General features: G+C 38.7%; 1 protein-coding gene across 1 annotated transcript in view; it reads left to right on the top strand.

Moving 5' to 3' along the window:
• The window catches only part of megf6 (multiple EGF like domains 6), a 58192-nt gene that overhangs the window by 4678 nt on the left and 36764 nt on the right, over nt 1-16750 (top strand). The window contains exon 5 of the mRNA XM_046074109.1: nt 16151-16273. Within this exon, the coding sequence (XP_045930065.1) occupies nt 16151-16273 (123 nt within the window). The remainder of the gene's footprint in view (nt 1-16150; nt 16274-16750) is intronic.

The following is a 16750-nucleotide window of genomic DNA, read 5'->3' as shown; positions in this document are numbered from 1 at the left end:
AAATCTTGTGTGAGGTTTGACTACAGTAATGGTACAGTAACAGACACTCTGTCTAAGTTTCATTGTTATATCATAAATAATATTATGTAAGACTTAAACTTATGACATTGTCTTGTAGAGAGGATTAATACCAGTGTGACTAGATGAGGTTTGTTCCTTAACTCCTAAAACAATTACAGGAATACACAGAGCTTTCAGGAAATTGGGAAAACATATCCATTAAATGGTGAGACCACAGAAATCCTCCACAGTAGTTTGATCTAAGGCCTTCTGTTGGCAAAACTCACTGGAAAGCAGAAACACCTGAAATAGCAGGGTGAAAATAACCTGGCTACATGAGCAATATTAAACCAGTAAGAACTGTGACAAATCTATGGACTATTAATAATAATAACATTATTTTATGAAAAGTGCAGACTTATTACTTTGGATAGTGCCATCATTATACTGAAAGTGTTCACTTAACCAGTAAATTGAGCAATGGGACATTCCCAAAAACCTTAACTATTATTATTCCTTGACAGACCAGCAAGGAAACTTGCTGTCCGTCCACAGTAGATATGTATGGCACATTCCAGCATAACATAATTAATACGAAAGGTTACAACTACCTGGGAAACCTGTATATCTATATGTGCACACTGCGCCACCAGGGTTTCACTAGGGAATCCTCATCGTTATTAGATTTGCGTTGTGAGCTTTAACATTCCACAATGACAGACTTATTACTGTCATGTATGGGGTTCGTGTACGGTGGAGAAAAAGCAGATACGGTAGAGAGAGGCAGGAATGTTGGCCTCTGTAGATTTATCTTGGCGTACTAAGGCAACTGGACTTGATGTTTGGTCATGAAGCTGTTTCACAAGGCTTCATCAGATTTATTATATGGTGTTTCCTGCATGTTCTTACCCTTTCCCATTCCTGTAGTATTGTAGCATTTAAGAGTTTGCTGTCTCTGCCTTGACTGATTTTCTGGGTGTTCGTCCATTTGCCAACCTATCTTTCCATTTGTATATTATATGCTGCACCTGTACTGAAGCCTGAGGAAGTGCACGTGAGCTGCTGTTTTATTGCAAAGGTAAATCAGTCTTTTCAAATTTCCTCAAGAGAATTACTTTATTTTGTCCTATTCATTGTTATTGTATTGTATTTGAGCACTTTGGTTTATCCCCTATGTGCAAGCATAAGTAAGCTCCGTATGTGTAAGTGTACAAGTGTGTTTGTGCATTTGTGTGTTGATACAAGCCAAAATGAAGGCAGCTATAATAGATTTTTATTTTAACACTGGATCACATGACTCCTTGTATGTGAAGGAGATTGCTCGTAGTGACGAATCCACAGAGAATTTCTGCTGCAGTTCCCCATAGCTCTATGTTCCCTTTCACTGCTCTCATCAACCTGGTTTCCAGCCAGAACAGGCAGCTGTTTTCAGCAAAAAAGCCCTAAAACCCCACTGTACACTACCTGCCCTGCACGATACAGCATACACAGAAAAAGTGAGCAACTAGTTGGTGGACATAGTGGAGGATTTAACTGCTAAAGAGTCATATAATTTCCTCAGGAGTTGGTTGAGACCAAAACAGAGCTAAAGGAGTGTGAATATTGGACCTACAGTTTCCAGGTGGATAGAAACACGACTACAAATGAACACTAATGTTGGTCTGTAATTAGGTAACTCTTTGTGAACAACTTTGCTACATTAACTTAAAATGTGATAAATGTCAGTGTTTTGTTTACAACTTGTTTCCGCTGCCCCAAGTGGCCAAAAAAATCTGTTACTGCATGTTTAAAGAACGTGTTTCTTTGTGAGGCAGACATAACACTCAATGATTGGCCTAAATGGCAAATAAGGAGATTAAATGAGTTTGTTACCGAGAAAGTAATGCTTTTCTGGATCACTATGTGTATGGCAAATGATCTCTCACTATCACTATTAACACTGATGGTGCTTCAGACAAACCATAAGAAAGAAGGATGAGAGGGGTTGCTGCTGAGACAACATATCAGCCTTGCCTTTTCAGCACAATTCACTCCAGCTAGACTTCAGTAGAGGGAGATCTGAGAGCAGTGTTAAAGAGCAGCCTGGCTCTGGTAATACTTCAAGTGAGAGCCTGTGCTCTGCTCTCTCTCCCCTCTTTTCAGCACTCATCATGGATTGGCCTCTTGAACGGTACTCTCTTTGGTATTCCTGCCAAGATGTGGTGGTAGAGCCCACTGTGTGTTGAGGGGGCCGACCGGCCACATGCTTCCAATCTTTGATATGAGACAGAAGGCACCATCCATGGAAATGTATGTCAGCCACCAACACCAAGGCCATGGTGTTGACACTGTGAGGTAATAAACAGCCTGGACACAGCCCAAGCATGTGCTGAGACACTGGAGCCTGCTCTGTAATGGTTGTATTTACCACTGCTTGTGAATGCCATTCTGTCCCACTCTATTAAGTCTTGGACTAGGCTTTGCTTTGGTTAAATTGGTGCATGGGTCTGCATGAAATTAAGAGAGCTCAGGCACATAACAGTGTGAGGACAGAAAGCATCTGGTACTCACTAAAAAAAGCCTGGCTGTTTTCAGAGCACTTTCTAGAGGAGTGATTATGGACAGTGCCTGGATCCTGTTGTATTAGAAGGTTTTAGCTATGTAATGACATCAGCAGATATTCGGAATTACTCACATTTAAGAAGAAATGGGGCTGATTCAGGTTGTGATGACACAGTATTAAATACTAGAAGCAACTATGTTAATTAAACAGTCTTGACTTTGGGGGAAATGTTTGGGCAAACAAAATGATACTGTTCTCTCTTTTCAGACATGCACACACATAGGTATACCACCAAAGTCAAACCAGAATGTTATTATTTAATAAATTATTTTTTACCATTAAAAGTGTTGTGGACAGTGTTATCACCAAGCATTCGCTCTGGGGAAAGCTGCAGAAAGCTTTAAAGCTGTTGCAATATAAATCACAATTTCTCACACGGGAATCGTCTTTCTTCACGTGAACTCTAGTGTTTAATCCCCAGGACCTTGGGCTGTCTCCCATAGGCTCAGTTCTCACCTCAATCACTGAGCTCATGTCTGGGCAGGATTGGTTTCCTTCCCTATTAAATTAAACACATCTGTCACTGTGTATGTCCGTTTACTGTATGTACACCTCTGCACATATGCTTGTGTATGTGTGTATTAAGGTGTGCTTATTTGTGTGCTGAAGAGATACGGTTGGAGATGGCTCCTTGCATTTGCAGTAGAGTGGCTCTGGAATCTTTGGCTTAAAAAGACAATATGTGTTTGCTTTTTTAGGAAAAAAATACCTCTCTCCTCCATGCTTAGCTCTGTTACGCTATAACATACTATTATTTTAGTATGATACTTGTGGAATGGCGTATTTGTGCGCTATTGTGCCCAGTTTAGAAGTAATTTAAGACTCGTGCTTGCGAACTGCTTTTGAATATGGCAAAAAATATGGGCATCTTGGGAAAACTCTGATGGAATCCATGAATCATCAGTCAGTCTTTGTTTCTCTTCCGCTGCTGTCACATAGCTTAGGCAATAATATCATACATCCGTGCATGTGACTCCCTTAATTACAATGTAGGGAAAAGGTCTGGAATGGTCCTTTCACCTTAAGTTAACTAACACACCATGCGTAAAGCTTAACCTGTTTGAGTGTTAACACGCAGTTAGTTCCACTGCAGAGCTCCATGTGAATCCTAAGCATTTTGTTTTGACTTCTGAGTAACATGCGCCTATTGAACGTCTCATTGAGACAAAAGGACACATTTGTAGGCCTGTTATGGTTTCAAGCTAAATCATTGTCAGAAAATGAGGTAAAGACCTCGATCTCGTCTGCAATAACATTTATGCACCCAACTCTCTTGGTCCTAAAACTGTTTAATCCTGGATACTGAACCTTAATCTTAAGGCTCAGTTAACACATTAAAGGGCTTCATTTGTGTCAAATGAGTGCAGCAGACAGTGTTTTGAATTAAGATATGATGGGAACCAAATGGTTTTAATGATGGCAGACCTTATTGTTTGTTTTGGTCTCATTTCAATGATTTCTTTAACCAAAACTGAGTCGCTATATAGCCGCTGTGGTGCTGGAGATTTTTAGGTGTGGATGTCATGATGTTCTTTGTTTTCATAAAGAAGTGCAGTGCAGACCACATGATTATCTCTGACACGTTGGTCTTTGCCTTGGCTGGCGGCTCTCTTGTTCTGTTTATTAGAGGTTACTGAAAGATTCACTGATATTAACAATGTAAGCCTTCATAGATGAACAGATCCATTCAAAGTTGGCTGGACTGATGTAACATGAACTTAATCATTGAGTAATCAGTACTTTTATCCCTGGACATTTTCTTTATACACCCAGAACTGTACAAAAACACTTAAAGATATTACTTAAGGTGATCATTTATGGAAATTATCAGCTATTAAACAACTGAGTGCAGCTTCTGGCAGACTACATCAGACCTTCCAGTAATGGATACTTGTGCTTTACTGAACCACTAGAGCCGTCGTTTAAGTGTTCAGTTAAAATATTGGATTAAGAAAACTCAATGGCCACCAAAGCACCAAAAAATGCTTGAGATGTTTTATTGCACTGTTAGGATGATTATCTGAAAAGATAGACAAACTCTTCCTCTGGGAAGATTTAAAAGGCCAGATGGATTATTGTTTCAACCAAATCTGCTGAAGTAGTTGAACAGCAGAAATGTTGTGTTTCCAGAGCCCAGTACTACAAAGGGAGTTTAACTTACTCAGATTTAACTCAGGGTTATCAAGCAAACTCAGGGTTGACAAACTCTCATTGCCCGCACAGGTGTTAAATGGTACTACGACGGTGAATAAGATGTTAGTTTCTTAGTTAGTGAGTTGGTGTTAACTTAATTGGAGTTGGTGCGCTTTCACTTGGGCAGGTTCCACCGTGCAGGCAGATTTATTTTCACAATGGCGGATGCTCTGTATTTTTCCCAGAAGAATGCCTGATGATAGTGTCATGATATGAGGAGTGTGAAGAAACATTAATGGCAAAATCTAACACGGTGGGGCCAACAAATACAGGTTAGTCTTGTTAGCAGTGCATTAAGTAAAATTGTAATTAGATTAACAGGGTTCTTGTTGTTATTCTCTATTTAGTATTTTATGGATTCTTCTTTAATGTGTAATATGATTAAGATGTAAAGGTACAACTGCATATTATGTCCACTGTAATAAATCCAGCCAGGAGCCAGGGGAGTGGGGTTCCAAGATTAAAGTGGTAAATTTAAAGGATTTTATTCCACAAATCTACAAGTTAAAAACTTGAATATTCTCTGAAATTATAGTCATACATTTATAAAAAAAATATTGTGTTTTTTGTCAAGGAACCACATCGCTTCATTTTACAAGGCTGCAACATCATACACCTCTGCCATGTATTATGCATGCAGTGAATTTCAGCCTACAATCACCATATTATCATGTGCATTGGGACTTTCGAGAATTGGGTGTATTCAAAAGAAAACATTTGGATTTTTTGTGACTTTAATCTTAGGGAATTTCTAAGTTCTGTTGTTACAAATTTACCACTTTCATCTAGGAATTTTGTTCTCAGATTATTAATCCCAACCCGGTTTGGACGCGTAAAATAGTCAATCTAAATATGTGGAAACATTTAGGATAATTCAATTAAGTTAGCCTATACATATGGTCTACATCTCAGAAATTGGCCCATTAATTATTTTCCCTAAATCACAGAGGCTGCAGGGCTTGCTGTAATGTAATGCTATTGAGTTAGGAGTAACATGTCAAGTGGTATGTATTAATCTCCTTAACACTGAGTACAGATGTGGTGTGTATATGGGTAACTTAACCACGAAGATAACCTGCTTAGAGCAGTTTAGAGATGCAGCCTAAATTGCCATGGCAGCAGACCTTGGGTAAACTATCCACCTTTCATAGTATGAGTTAATCGTGAAGTTCCACCCAACGTCACAAAGGTACTCCTGAAGTTACCTGGATAAGCCAGTTACCTACAGGTTTTTCCTGGGCTCTTCCGTAGTAGATAAACACACACCATTCAGTCATATTGCTTTTTTTAAGCGCTGTGTGCCTCCCCTTCCTGTTTTCATTCCTCAAGTCTGCCATTAACTATGTGGATGTAGGAATCATATGTCAAGACACAGACTTGAAGGTAGCTGGCCTTGACAGGAGGACAGACTGGGCAACATGAGTGCTACATGCTTAGCATAGCTATCAGAGGAAGAAGCTCATTAGGACATAATGGCTGCCATATGGAAGGAAGTTCTCACACACTTAACTAGCACACCCTCATCTCTCCAAATGCATTAAGGCACCAGTGTTTACCGGGTTACTGCTGAGCGGGTTGGAGCTAATGGTCTGTGTGATTAACCATGTGCTACCTAGGCTCACTGTGAGATTCCTACAGTAGCAGTGGAGCACTCCCAGAATGAAGGAGTTCATCTTCCTTTAACTTGGGTTGGCTATGCCCGTGTAGTGTTAGCATTAGGTTTAGGAAAATAAGCTTGTGAAAGGGAGGACACTGGTAGGGATGCTACAAGTAGGCAAATTACAACCTTACTTTAGAAAAGGCTACTAATGATCTTTAACCATGGTTTCTAAAGAAATATAAACTTCTTTTGACGTTCATTAGTTGGATGGATTTTCATTTTGTATTGTTTTAACAGGCACTTATTACAGCATACATCAGGGGCTCTGATGCATGTGTTACATGAGGTTTCTCACATACAAGAGACAATCCAATGTTGTTTCATTAACATCCTAACAACATCGTTAACTTTATAGATGTGGATTAAGTCCAATTCAAGATTAAAATCAATTAAACAGTACTTTTTCTTAACATTCTAATCACAAATTATTCTTCATCTATGTCTGTGAAATCAGTTCACCTAAGTTGTTTGTTACTGTGAGATGCCAAGTAGTCCCATACCTACTAAACATAAGGTATTTACAGCCACGTTCCATCCTTTCTGTGGAAGACATTTTCTATATAGCTCAACCCTAGAGGATGGCTTTTCCAGATGTTCAAGAACCAAATTGACAGAGGCTTTCATGGAGATAAAGGGCAAAAAGTTAAACTTGGTTCCCAGGTGTTGGTTCAGAATACATCCATCCATCCATCCATTGTCAACCGCTTATCCTGTGGACAGGGCCGCGGGGGTTCAGAATACATTTGTTCATTAATATATTAAATCTGGTAGCATCAACTCACTTGTTGACTAAATGAGTTTAATACTGTGTGATTAATTGCTGTGCAGACTAATGTGTACAACCCAGTGACTTAATCCTCCTATACTGTGCATGTGTGAGTAGACTCTTGCTCTTCACCAAAGCCCTTGAATGGAATGCCATTTGCACTTTATTTAGTTGTGATCTTCGTACTTCTATTTAGGACTGATAGATGAAAATCACCTTCATTATCTCTTATCATCTGTAAGTCAGTTCTCATCTCAAGTGATCTATATACTTAAGCTTTATCCAATGGGTGAAAGTTGTCTGCTTACAAAACCAGAACAGCACCCAGTTTTCATCATTCTAGTAATTTGTCACGCGCTGTGAGGAAACAAATTAGATTTGATTAAGGCTATAATAAAAAAAAAGGACAATATGCGCACAGCAAGGAAAGAAAATGTGTCCCACTAAGACTGACAAACTATACAGTCTCTAAAAATCCCTATTATATTAGAACATAAATTCTTTGTTAAAGAGACAAATGGAAAACATGTGTAGGTGCTCGGGTGAGGTGGTAAGGCATGCATCCATACTGTATGGTCCAAAATGTACAGGATTTCTGGTTCTTCACACAGACACCGCAGCAAGAAGATAGTGAGCAATAACACTTAAAATGTGACTCAGTACATCAAACACTAGCTCTGTGTTTCTTCACTCTCTTATTGTCTGATTGGTTGAGGACCTAAAGGCAACTGGTATTCTTTCTCAGTGTTGAAAGCCATGATTGATTGCATCCCTTTATCAAGCTAGCTGCCCACTTCATTCAGTGGAACATCTTGAAAACAATCCCACTTTTGTCTCATCTTCATTTGCCACTGAGCTGATTGTTGAAGCTTACTGTCCTCTCTGTGACAGGTTCCTTAAAGCCCCTCAGCTGTCCACGAACAACCTTTGACCAGTGATCTAGTTCACAGGCGTTTGTGTCAGCACTTGATGGACTGTTCTTTCCTCTGCTTAAATGCTCTTTAAAGTAACCAGAAAGTGCAACTAATTTTCTGTCATGGAAACTACCTACTGTGCCAAGATGAAATTTATGCATCTGGTGTTATTGGTTTAAATCTGAGTTGATAGAAATAAGCATTTTGTTACATGGGAAAAAGCATATTGTTGTAGTCGGTTCAGTAGCTGACATGGAAAACTGGTGTTTTGGGCCCAAATGCAGATAAAGGAGCTGATCAGGTAATTTACAACATGGTTTATTAACAAAAACAGGTGGAAAACTTACAGTGGATGTGAAGCAGGTTGGCAGTCCGAACAAATCATGGTAATCCACAACTGAGGTAAGTGAACAGTCCAAGAGTCCAAGAGAAATAAAACCAAATATCAGGGGAGAACACGGGGAATAAACCAAAAATATGACACAAGAAACATGAGCAATCCAAACCTCCACTGTAACGGACAACATATAAAACAATGAAAACGCAATGAGTGAGAGACGGGCCACCAGTTAAATACACAGGTGAGATGAACATAATCACATACACGTGAAACCACTGAGACAATCATGAGACATAAGTAAAACGATACAATGACACAAGGGGCAGACAAAACTTATAAGTAAAACAAGAAACAAACAGACCAAACAGACAGACAACAGACAATTTCAAAATAAGACAGGAGCAAACAGAGATGCGGACCAAACCTTGACACATATGAGACTGCAACCCTGTAAATGGTTAAGGCAAATTACTATTATTATTGCTTTTAAGCTTTGAGCAACAGCAACGTACTATAGGTTTGATTAATACATTTCCAAAATAAAACAAGAAAGAGTCATGCTAATACAGTCACAATGACAATGTTAATATGCTGATTTTTAGCAGGCATGATGTTTACCATGTTCAACATCTTAGTTAAGCATGTTAGCATGCTAACATTTGATAGCATTAAACACAAGTTACAGCTGAGGCTGATGAGAAAACGTCATGAGTTTTGCAGGTTTTGTCAAAAACCAAAAAAGCTGTTGAGATATTTCACTAAAAGTTTACCAAAGTCAGTAGGATTCATCCTCTGAGGAACATGAATGTCTGTACAACATGTTATCGTAATTTATCCAGGTGTTGTTGGTAAATTTCATTCTGGACCATTCATGTTACCACATTCACCACATTCATGTTAATATGAGTGACAGCATGCTGAACTGAAAGCAGTGATTGATTAGCTCATTAATCCAAGCCAAACACACGTGACATCAAACCTTGTGCATGCCACTTTAGTGCTCCTCAATTGTAAAGACATAAAAACAAAACAGTAAATGCACACATCACAGCAGCAGTACACCTACAGCAATGTAGTTCTACAATGAACACTAAATAATCATAAAAAACAATGAGTGTTAGTTGGCCTACATTTTTAGCTTGTACATTAGAATAATGAATTCATCACTGGCTGTGATGCACAAATTATTGTGAGGACAAAAAAAGAATTCAAAGAACTGATGGAGCAAAGGATATGGGAGTGAGCCTCAAATCATCAGGTGGAAGATCTCAGCGTTGAAATATTGCAGCTCATGGCCAAACCATAGTGATTTTACAGCTTTATTAGCTGGCTCTACTGCTGAAGTCCTTCTTATGTTCAAAAGAACAGTCAAAGAAGGTTTCCTGTTATGACAGTTCTCATTTGTCCCCCTTTGGTTTATTTGAAGAGTGGATGTTGCAATATCAAATATCTTGTCTTCTTTTGGTAATGTGTCATTTTCCGTAAATAAAAAAGCTTGCAAAATAAATTGTTGAGACAGAGTTTTAAGAAATGAGCATTGCAGAATTTCTTCTGAAATAATCATTGCCAGCACAGCTGTGATAACAGACATACCGTAGACAAGTTGCTTGGTAAGTCACATTCCTCTTCTCTGTCCATTTGTTACGATAGAAATGTGGGAATAGATACTAAGAAAATGTAGGAAATACAAGTCATTCCTGCCTCAACACTCAAATTGCATCTAGTAAGGGAGAAACTGTAAATCCCTTCCAACCAGATTTAATCCTTCCACATTCACTGAACAGCACTGAGAGACATGCCAGGCAGCTGAGGCCTGCTGATTCAGTTATTGATCCTGACTTTCTTTGTCTAATGTTTTTAACATGAGGGGAATGGACACATAGGCTTGTTGATTTATTTAATGTCAAAGTACTTCAAATATTTTTTTCGTTAGAGGGAGGAAGAGTGTTGGTCCTTAGAGAAATTGGAAAGGGGAGGTACTGTAGAGGACAAGTAATGTCAATAACATCTAATGAGATAAGCAGAAGTCGGGGTTCAGTGGCCGAAGTTTGCCTGCAGAGAACAGAAGAACACTCAAGCATCTGTCTGTTCTCTTTGTTACCTGATGGGAAACCATAATCACCACCATTTATGAAACCAAAAGGAGACCCGCACTTTCCATTTGATTCTGAACTGTTCTGAAATGATCTTTTTAAAGGGATGAATCCAAATTAATACATTTAAAAAGACATACACTGAGTCAAAAAAGGGATGGAGAGTGAGGATGTGTAATATATTTTCAAAGATGCGCTTTAAATGTATTAAAGAATGACTATGTGTTGAGGTATGTGGTACGTGTCATCTTTCCTGTTAGTCCATCGGTCAGATGAAGATTGATGATCCAGATTTGTAAGCATGAGGCTCAGAGGCCACACGAGGGAGCTGCGACTGGTGAATATCGAGGAAAGGGCAGCAGGTGTTTGGGTATCGGGGAACTAAGGGGAAGCGCTGTGCGTTTGTTCATGGTCACAGTGCTTTATAACATTTTTAATAAACTATGTGTTGCTTATGTACCAAAACAACACTGGGCTTTTGTGTTATGTGGTATTATGACATGTTGTCCTGGAACATTTATGCTTGGCAGAAAGATAATCATGAGGGGAGCATTCCACAGAAACCTTAGCAATAAAAATAATATTTGCTAAAGGAATGGATTGTGTAGTGTGTAGTGTGCATTAAGTAAAAAGGCCCTGACTGGTTTTGATAAATGTTTTATTTTGTCTTTTGAGACCTTTTTTTATCTTGGAGAATGAAAGATCCCCTGGTGACATTGGGCAGGTCTGTGGAGACCTAAAGAAAAAATTGCATGCATGCATGTTTGTGTCCACGTGTGCTCATTGCATGAAGGTGGCGTGTGTAATACATCTGAATGTATGACAGCTGAACCAAGGCAGAAATCTTAATGCCAACATGTGCCTAGAGTAACACAGTTAAGATTCAAAGCCAAATAGGAGGGTTTCTATGAATACAATCCTTCAATTTTGTGTGGGTTGCAGTCCGCAGTCGGATTGTTTTTGGGTTGTGAGAGACAGCAAGGGGCTGTTTACAGGTACATGTGTAATGTAATATAGTGTGTTAATAAAGCCATAAACCACACAAGGCGATGATTCACAGTGAGCATCTGTGAGGTGTTGTTATGCATGAGGGAAAAGTTTAACACCATTCCCCATCTGGAACTATTTATGGTGACTTTCCTACTCAATACCTACTCCTACAACAATGAAATAAAGTAGTACAAAACAAGTGTTAACAGACACAAGAAAAATACAGATCAGAGCATCTGTAACTTCAAATGTAAGTTTCTAAAGAAATGTTTTGAAGTGTGTGTTTGGGTTTATCACTTCACCTTAAAAAGTACAAAAGAAAATAAACAATTTGTGACCATGGGTGTAGCTCAGGTGGGACAAGTAAGCTGCAATCACCATGACTGATGGAAATATCTTGAGAGAAACCTCAATGGCTGCCACTGCTGAGAACCTTTAAAGCAGTAGTGTCTACCTTGTCAAACAATTATTTCACATTTTGTAAAGTTCCTTTGTATGTATTTTATTTTACATATCTCGCACACCGCTATGTATTCCATGTTATTGCCTTGTGTTAAAGTGTTGTGTGGCTCACATCCACATTCTAACAAGAAAAAGAAGAAAGTATTTATGCTTCTTAATTTAATTTAAGTAACAATAGGAAATATTGTGCTTCTGCCAATAAAATGTCTTAAAAATCATTGGATATGTGCTTGAAAAGTGTGCAGATACCGTGTGCATTCTTTTCAGCTTTGTCTTCAGAGAAAATCTTTTTAGCAGACCTAATCCAACAGTGTCAAGTCTATATTTCACCATATTTTAGTAAAACTTTCATTAGCTTGTGATAATTACCCTGCTATAAATCAATTTGATGCTACTAATAAGCTCTATTCTTCACCTCGCTCACACTGATGGTTGTACAAACCACTGGGGTATTTTTTGGCTGCATGCATGTTCATTAAATCTATTTATATTGCATTTTATATTCATAGCTTAATCTCTCAAGTCTCTCAAATACATGATACATTCTATAGCTAAATCTTTTCTTGACGCTTTGGTCTAAGAGTCATCACATTAACAAGTCAACTATTCTCGTTCACATGTTAAAGCACTTTTACTCCAGAATTATGTTCATTTGATGACTGTCAGGTTGGGCCAGAGCATGACTGAAGACTGTTGTGAAAGGCCAAGCCACAATGTCAAAAACTGACATTGTGGAATTCAGAAATCTGGATCATGAAGCTGTGTGGATTTCCGTTTTTATTTTAGGTTTCATTTGGGTCAATGTTTTCTTTGAGGTCACAGTTAAAACAAGGGTTGTATTTAGGAATGGTGACGAGTTCTGGCAGTGCAGTTTAGTCAACCCTCTTAAATGCCTTGACAGGACTTGGTTTCGCTCTCTGCTCGGCATCTTGATGATGATGGCAAATGACCCTGAGCTGATATGGAGAGCTCATTAGGGCTCTCAGGAGCTGTGGGATCAAAGTGGAGACGTGTAAAGGGGGCAGAGCCCTGAGGTTACAGGCCTGTGTCACCTCCCTATGAGTTAATGAAGAGTGCTCAGCAGGGTTGTTTTAACCTGATGCAGCTATGTGTATGTGTGTGTGCATTTTTCACAGCGAGACAGAAGGTTTCTGAGGGTTGAAGGGGAATGCGCTGAAGGCTGGACTACTGTTTCAGTAAAGGCTTGTAAGGGCCAAGACAGTGTAATGCAGCCAAGGAGGCCAGGTGACACCCTGACATTTATTTGACCTATGCTGAAAACAATGCATATCTTAAAGATTTGCATGCATATAATCCTCAGAATTATTTCTCATATTTCAACAGCTAAGGTAAAGACAGTTACATAGACTGGAACCAGAAGGACAGCTACATCTAAATCTGTAACAATCTTCATAATCACTCATCTTCTATAGAAATGCCTGAAACAAAGTCTGCCTCCCCAGATGACCCAGATAACACTGCCTGCCCTTAGAAACCAAGTGTGGGTGTGGCCTGAAAAAAACAAATATGGCGACCCATCCTTAGTTTCTGAGGTCCTGCACAATTCTACAGATTGTTCTTAAGTAAAGTATGAGGTATTGTGATCCTTTTCGCCTTTTACCTGCTGCAGACTTACAAAATAATTCTAGATCAGAAAACAAACTATTATTACACTTTGATAACTACTGTAGAAGATAAATATTTGTTCTCTAAACTTGTTTACCTCAGCTGCTCTTCTTTCTCTATGGTTTGTTTCACCTCTTGGAACAAATACTTCCTCTCCACAGGGAAGATATATGGAAAATACATGTGGTTGTAATTTTTCAGCACCACTGATCCAAACTACTGTGCTTTGCATCCCATCAATTAGAATGATCTGAATAGAGTATCGATAATGCATCTCACATGGTCAGCTGGAGACAATTCCGTCCTAATGGACTGTCGTCACATACTCTTTTTAAAAGTGTAGTTTTTGTACTATGTCTATTCGTGTACACACATATGGAGATAGAGACAAGTTATCTGAGCAGTGGGGGCTGTTAATCATGCCTTGTGTCTGTGTAAATACTGGCCAGGTTGTCCGTGCACCATGGGTGTCTTCCTGGTGAGAGTAACAGATCAAATACAGTGTGGCCATAACTGACAAGTCCCAGAAGGACCTACAGGAGAATACTGGCAATGCCCTGGGTCTACTTGTTTAGTATCTTAAAACCTAAAACAGAATTACATTTCAGTTATTTTTACCCGAGGGGCCATGAAGTGCATCTATGTTGGTTTTTGCGTACTGGCAATGCTTTTAACTGTATGTGCTCTGCATAAATACCTAAACACCAGAACGGGGCATTGCACTGCTACTATTAAAACCTAAAAAAACTTTTAGAGCTTAACAAGCTTGGTAATGATCAGATGCACTTATTAAAGAACAGCCAATGGCAACTGTGGGTGAATTTCAGTAGAGTAGCAGTTTGATGCACCATGATTATATAGGCAGACCTTGATTTGTCATGTGCTCTTAATCAAGCTCCCAAACATCTCCTTACTGTAAAGCATGCTGCACTCTACCTCTCGCTGTCTTCTCTCTTTTCTTTCCAGTTTGTTTCTCCAAGTTGGGCTTCTGAAGTTTCCTGTTATTCAAAGATAAACAAACTATTGCCCAATGCACAGCTAAGGGGTCCCATTAAGTCTTTTAACAGATGGAGATAAATTGCTAAATAATTTTGCCTTCCCCTCTGTTACCTTAGTTTTCCTCTTGGGGTCGTCCATGCAAGTGCAATGTATTTCTTTGTCACCATCTCCTTTTTTTGAACCAAACATACAACAACACAGTATCATCTGTGAAAAGTCTGGCTATGTTGATGCCACGTGGACTAGAACTACAGGGACAATAGCAGTAGTTTAATCAATTTACTACACGCATCAGAACATCATAAAGTTCATACAAAGATATTTGGACCTTAAATGGAATAATCTGTCCAGTAACATCTTGCTTTTCACACAAGCAAATAATAACTTTTTATTGAAAAGGATTTCTAGGAAAGTACTCATTCCATTTTTAATACACATACTATTTCCACTTACAGCAGGAAGCAATATCAGATGATCATGTATTTTTTTCATAGCTGGCCAAGAATGCTGTCAACAGATAACAGTTTTAACACCAATGATTTACGTAACATTGAAAGAAACATCATTGTTTTTTCACATTACAATGTGAAAAGTGTTTTGTTAAATTGAATGTCACAGCATTTAGTGATAAGAAAATGATGTTTCAGTTAACTGTAATGTTTATTTTTTACTTGAATATGACTACTGCAAATATTTAATCAGAAAGCTAAAATGACCAAACTACTTAGCCACCAATACCAACCGCAACATTAAACAAATATTTCATTTTACTTTTAGCCAGGGATCATTAATCTGAAAAGGACGATGTCTGATGTGTCACTGATTGATCATAACAGCTTTTTTCTGTTGTTGCTGTTGCATGTAAAGCAACATATAATGGGTTTAAAGACATTATTTTGTGGCAATGCACAGTTGTTAAGAATCATAATATACTGTAGCACCAGAACAAGGAGCCTGAGGGGTTTTGATGGAGTACAAGAGTTAAGCAAGGAACCAACCTGGAAACCATTTCCCCCTCAGGAAAATAGTTTTTATGCCCTACAGAGCAGGTCAGCATACGGCTTATTTGGAAATAGCTGACTGCATTTAGATGCATGCTAATGACAGAGTGGAAGTACTAGCATATGTTTTAAGTGATAAGGTAGAAGATTCTGGCGGCTCTAGTCAGTTCTTAATTCTGCTTCTTGAAGATTGGCAATAAACTCACTAACTACAGTTTGTTGTTGTTTTTTTGGTTTTTTTTACCTCTGGGAGTTCACTGACATTAAAGCAGTTCTGTCACAGAGATCGCCTTGGGTCATGATCTACAAAGTGACATGGGAAAATAAACTCTGTATAAGTTTTGTTGATTTCCTTCCTGCTGAAAAGGGAAATAACAACACAACTCTGCAGAGAGCGAAAGAAAGGTTGGCTGAAAGGGGGCTACAAACCTTTATGTCCTCACAGTTGATTTAGCTGCAGCATTTTGTCTTAGTAAAACTGGCCTTTTGATCCCCTTCTTTCAGATGTTAACGAATGTGAAGTGGATGAAGGCAGCTGTGAGGGGTACTGTTGCAACACCATTGGCAGCTACTACTGCAAGTGTCCTGAAGGCAGTAGACTGGGGCCAGATGGCAAGACATGTCATGGTAAGATGGACATCTGGATGTAGCTGGTTTGCACAAAGGCAGATAGTGTAGCAGGCTCTCTGCCCAGTTTGGACTTCCTGTACTGTTTTAAAATGTTTTAAATGTTAGATTGAAAATGATTGTACTTAATGTTAAAGAGGTATGTTATTTTTCCAAACAAACAAAACAGCACACATGATGCATACTGTAACATGTCTTAAATTGACACACTCATGCAATACAAAGGCAGTTGTTTGTTTAGAGCAGAAAACGTGACCATGCACAGAAAGTTTGAGACAAACAGCTGTCTCCACTTAGCACAATAGCTTTCACACACAGTTGTCAACACAACCTATGTAATGGAAGTAAATGTTTTATTTTAAATTAATTAATTAATTTTGTCTGTAAAAATTGCTGTTTTCACCGGTAAACCAAAAGTCGTGTGAAGGTATCATGTGAAGCTTTAATTATAAAGAAACATGGTTTTGTTAACATCCA

This window comes from Micropterus dolomieu, linkage group LG17, assembly GCF_021292245.1.
Source record: "Micropterus dolomieu isolate WLL.071019.BEF.003 ecotype Adirondacks linkage group LG17, ASM2129224v1, whole genome shotgun sequence".
Classification (NCBI taxonomy): Eukaryota; Metazoa; Chordata; class Actinopteri; order Centrarchiformes; family Centrarchidae; genus Micropterus; species Micropterus dolomieu.
This window is presented reverse-complemented; position numbering and strand designations above follow the sequence as displayed.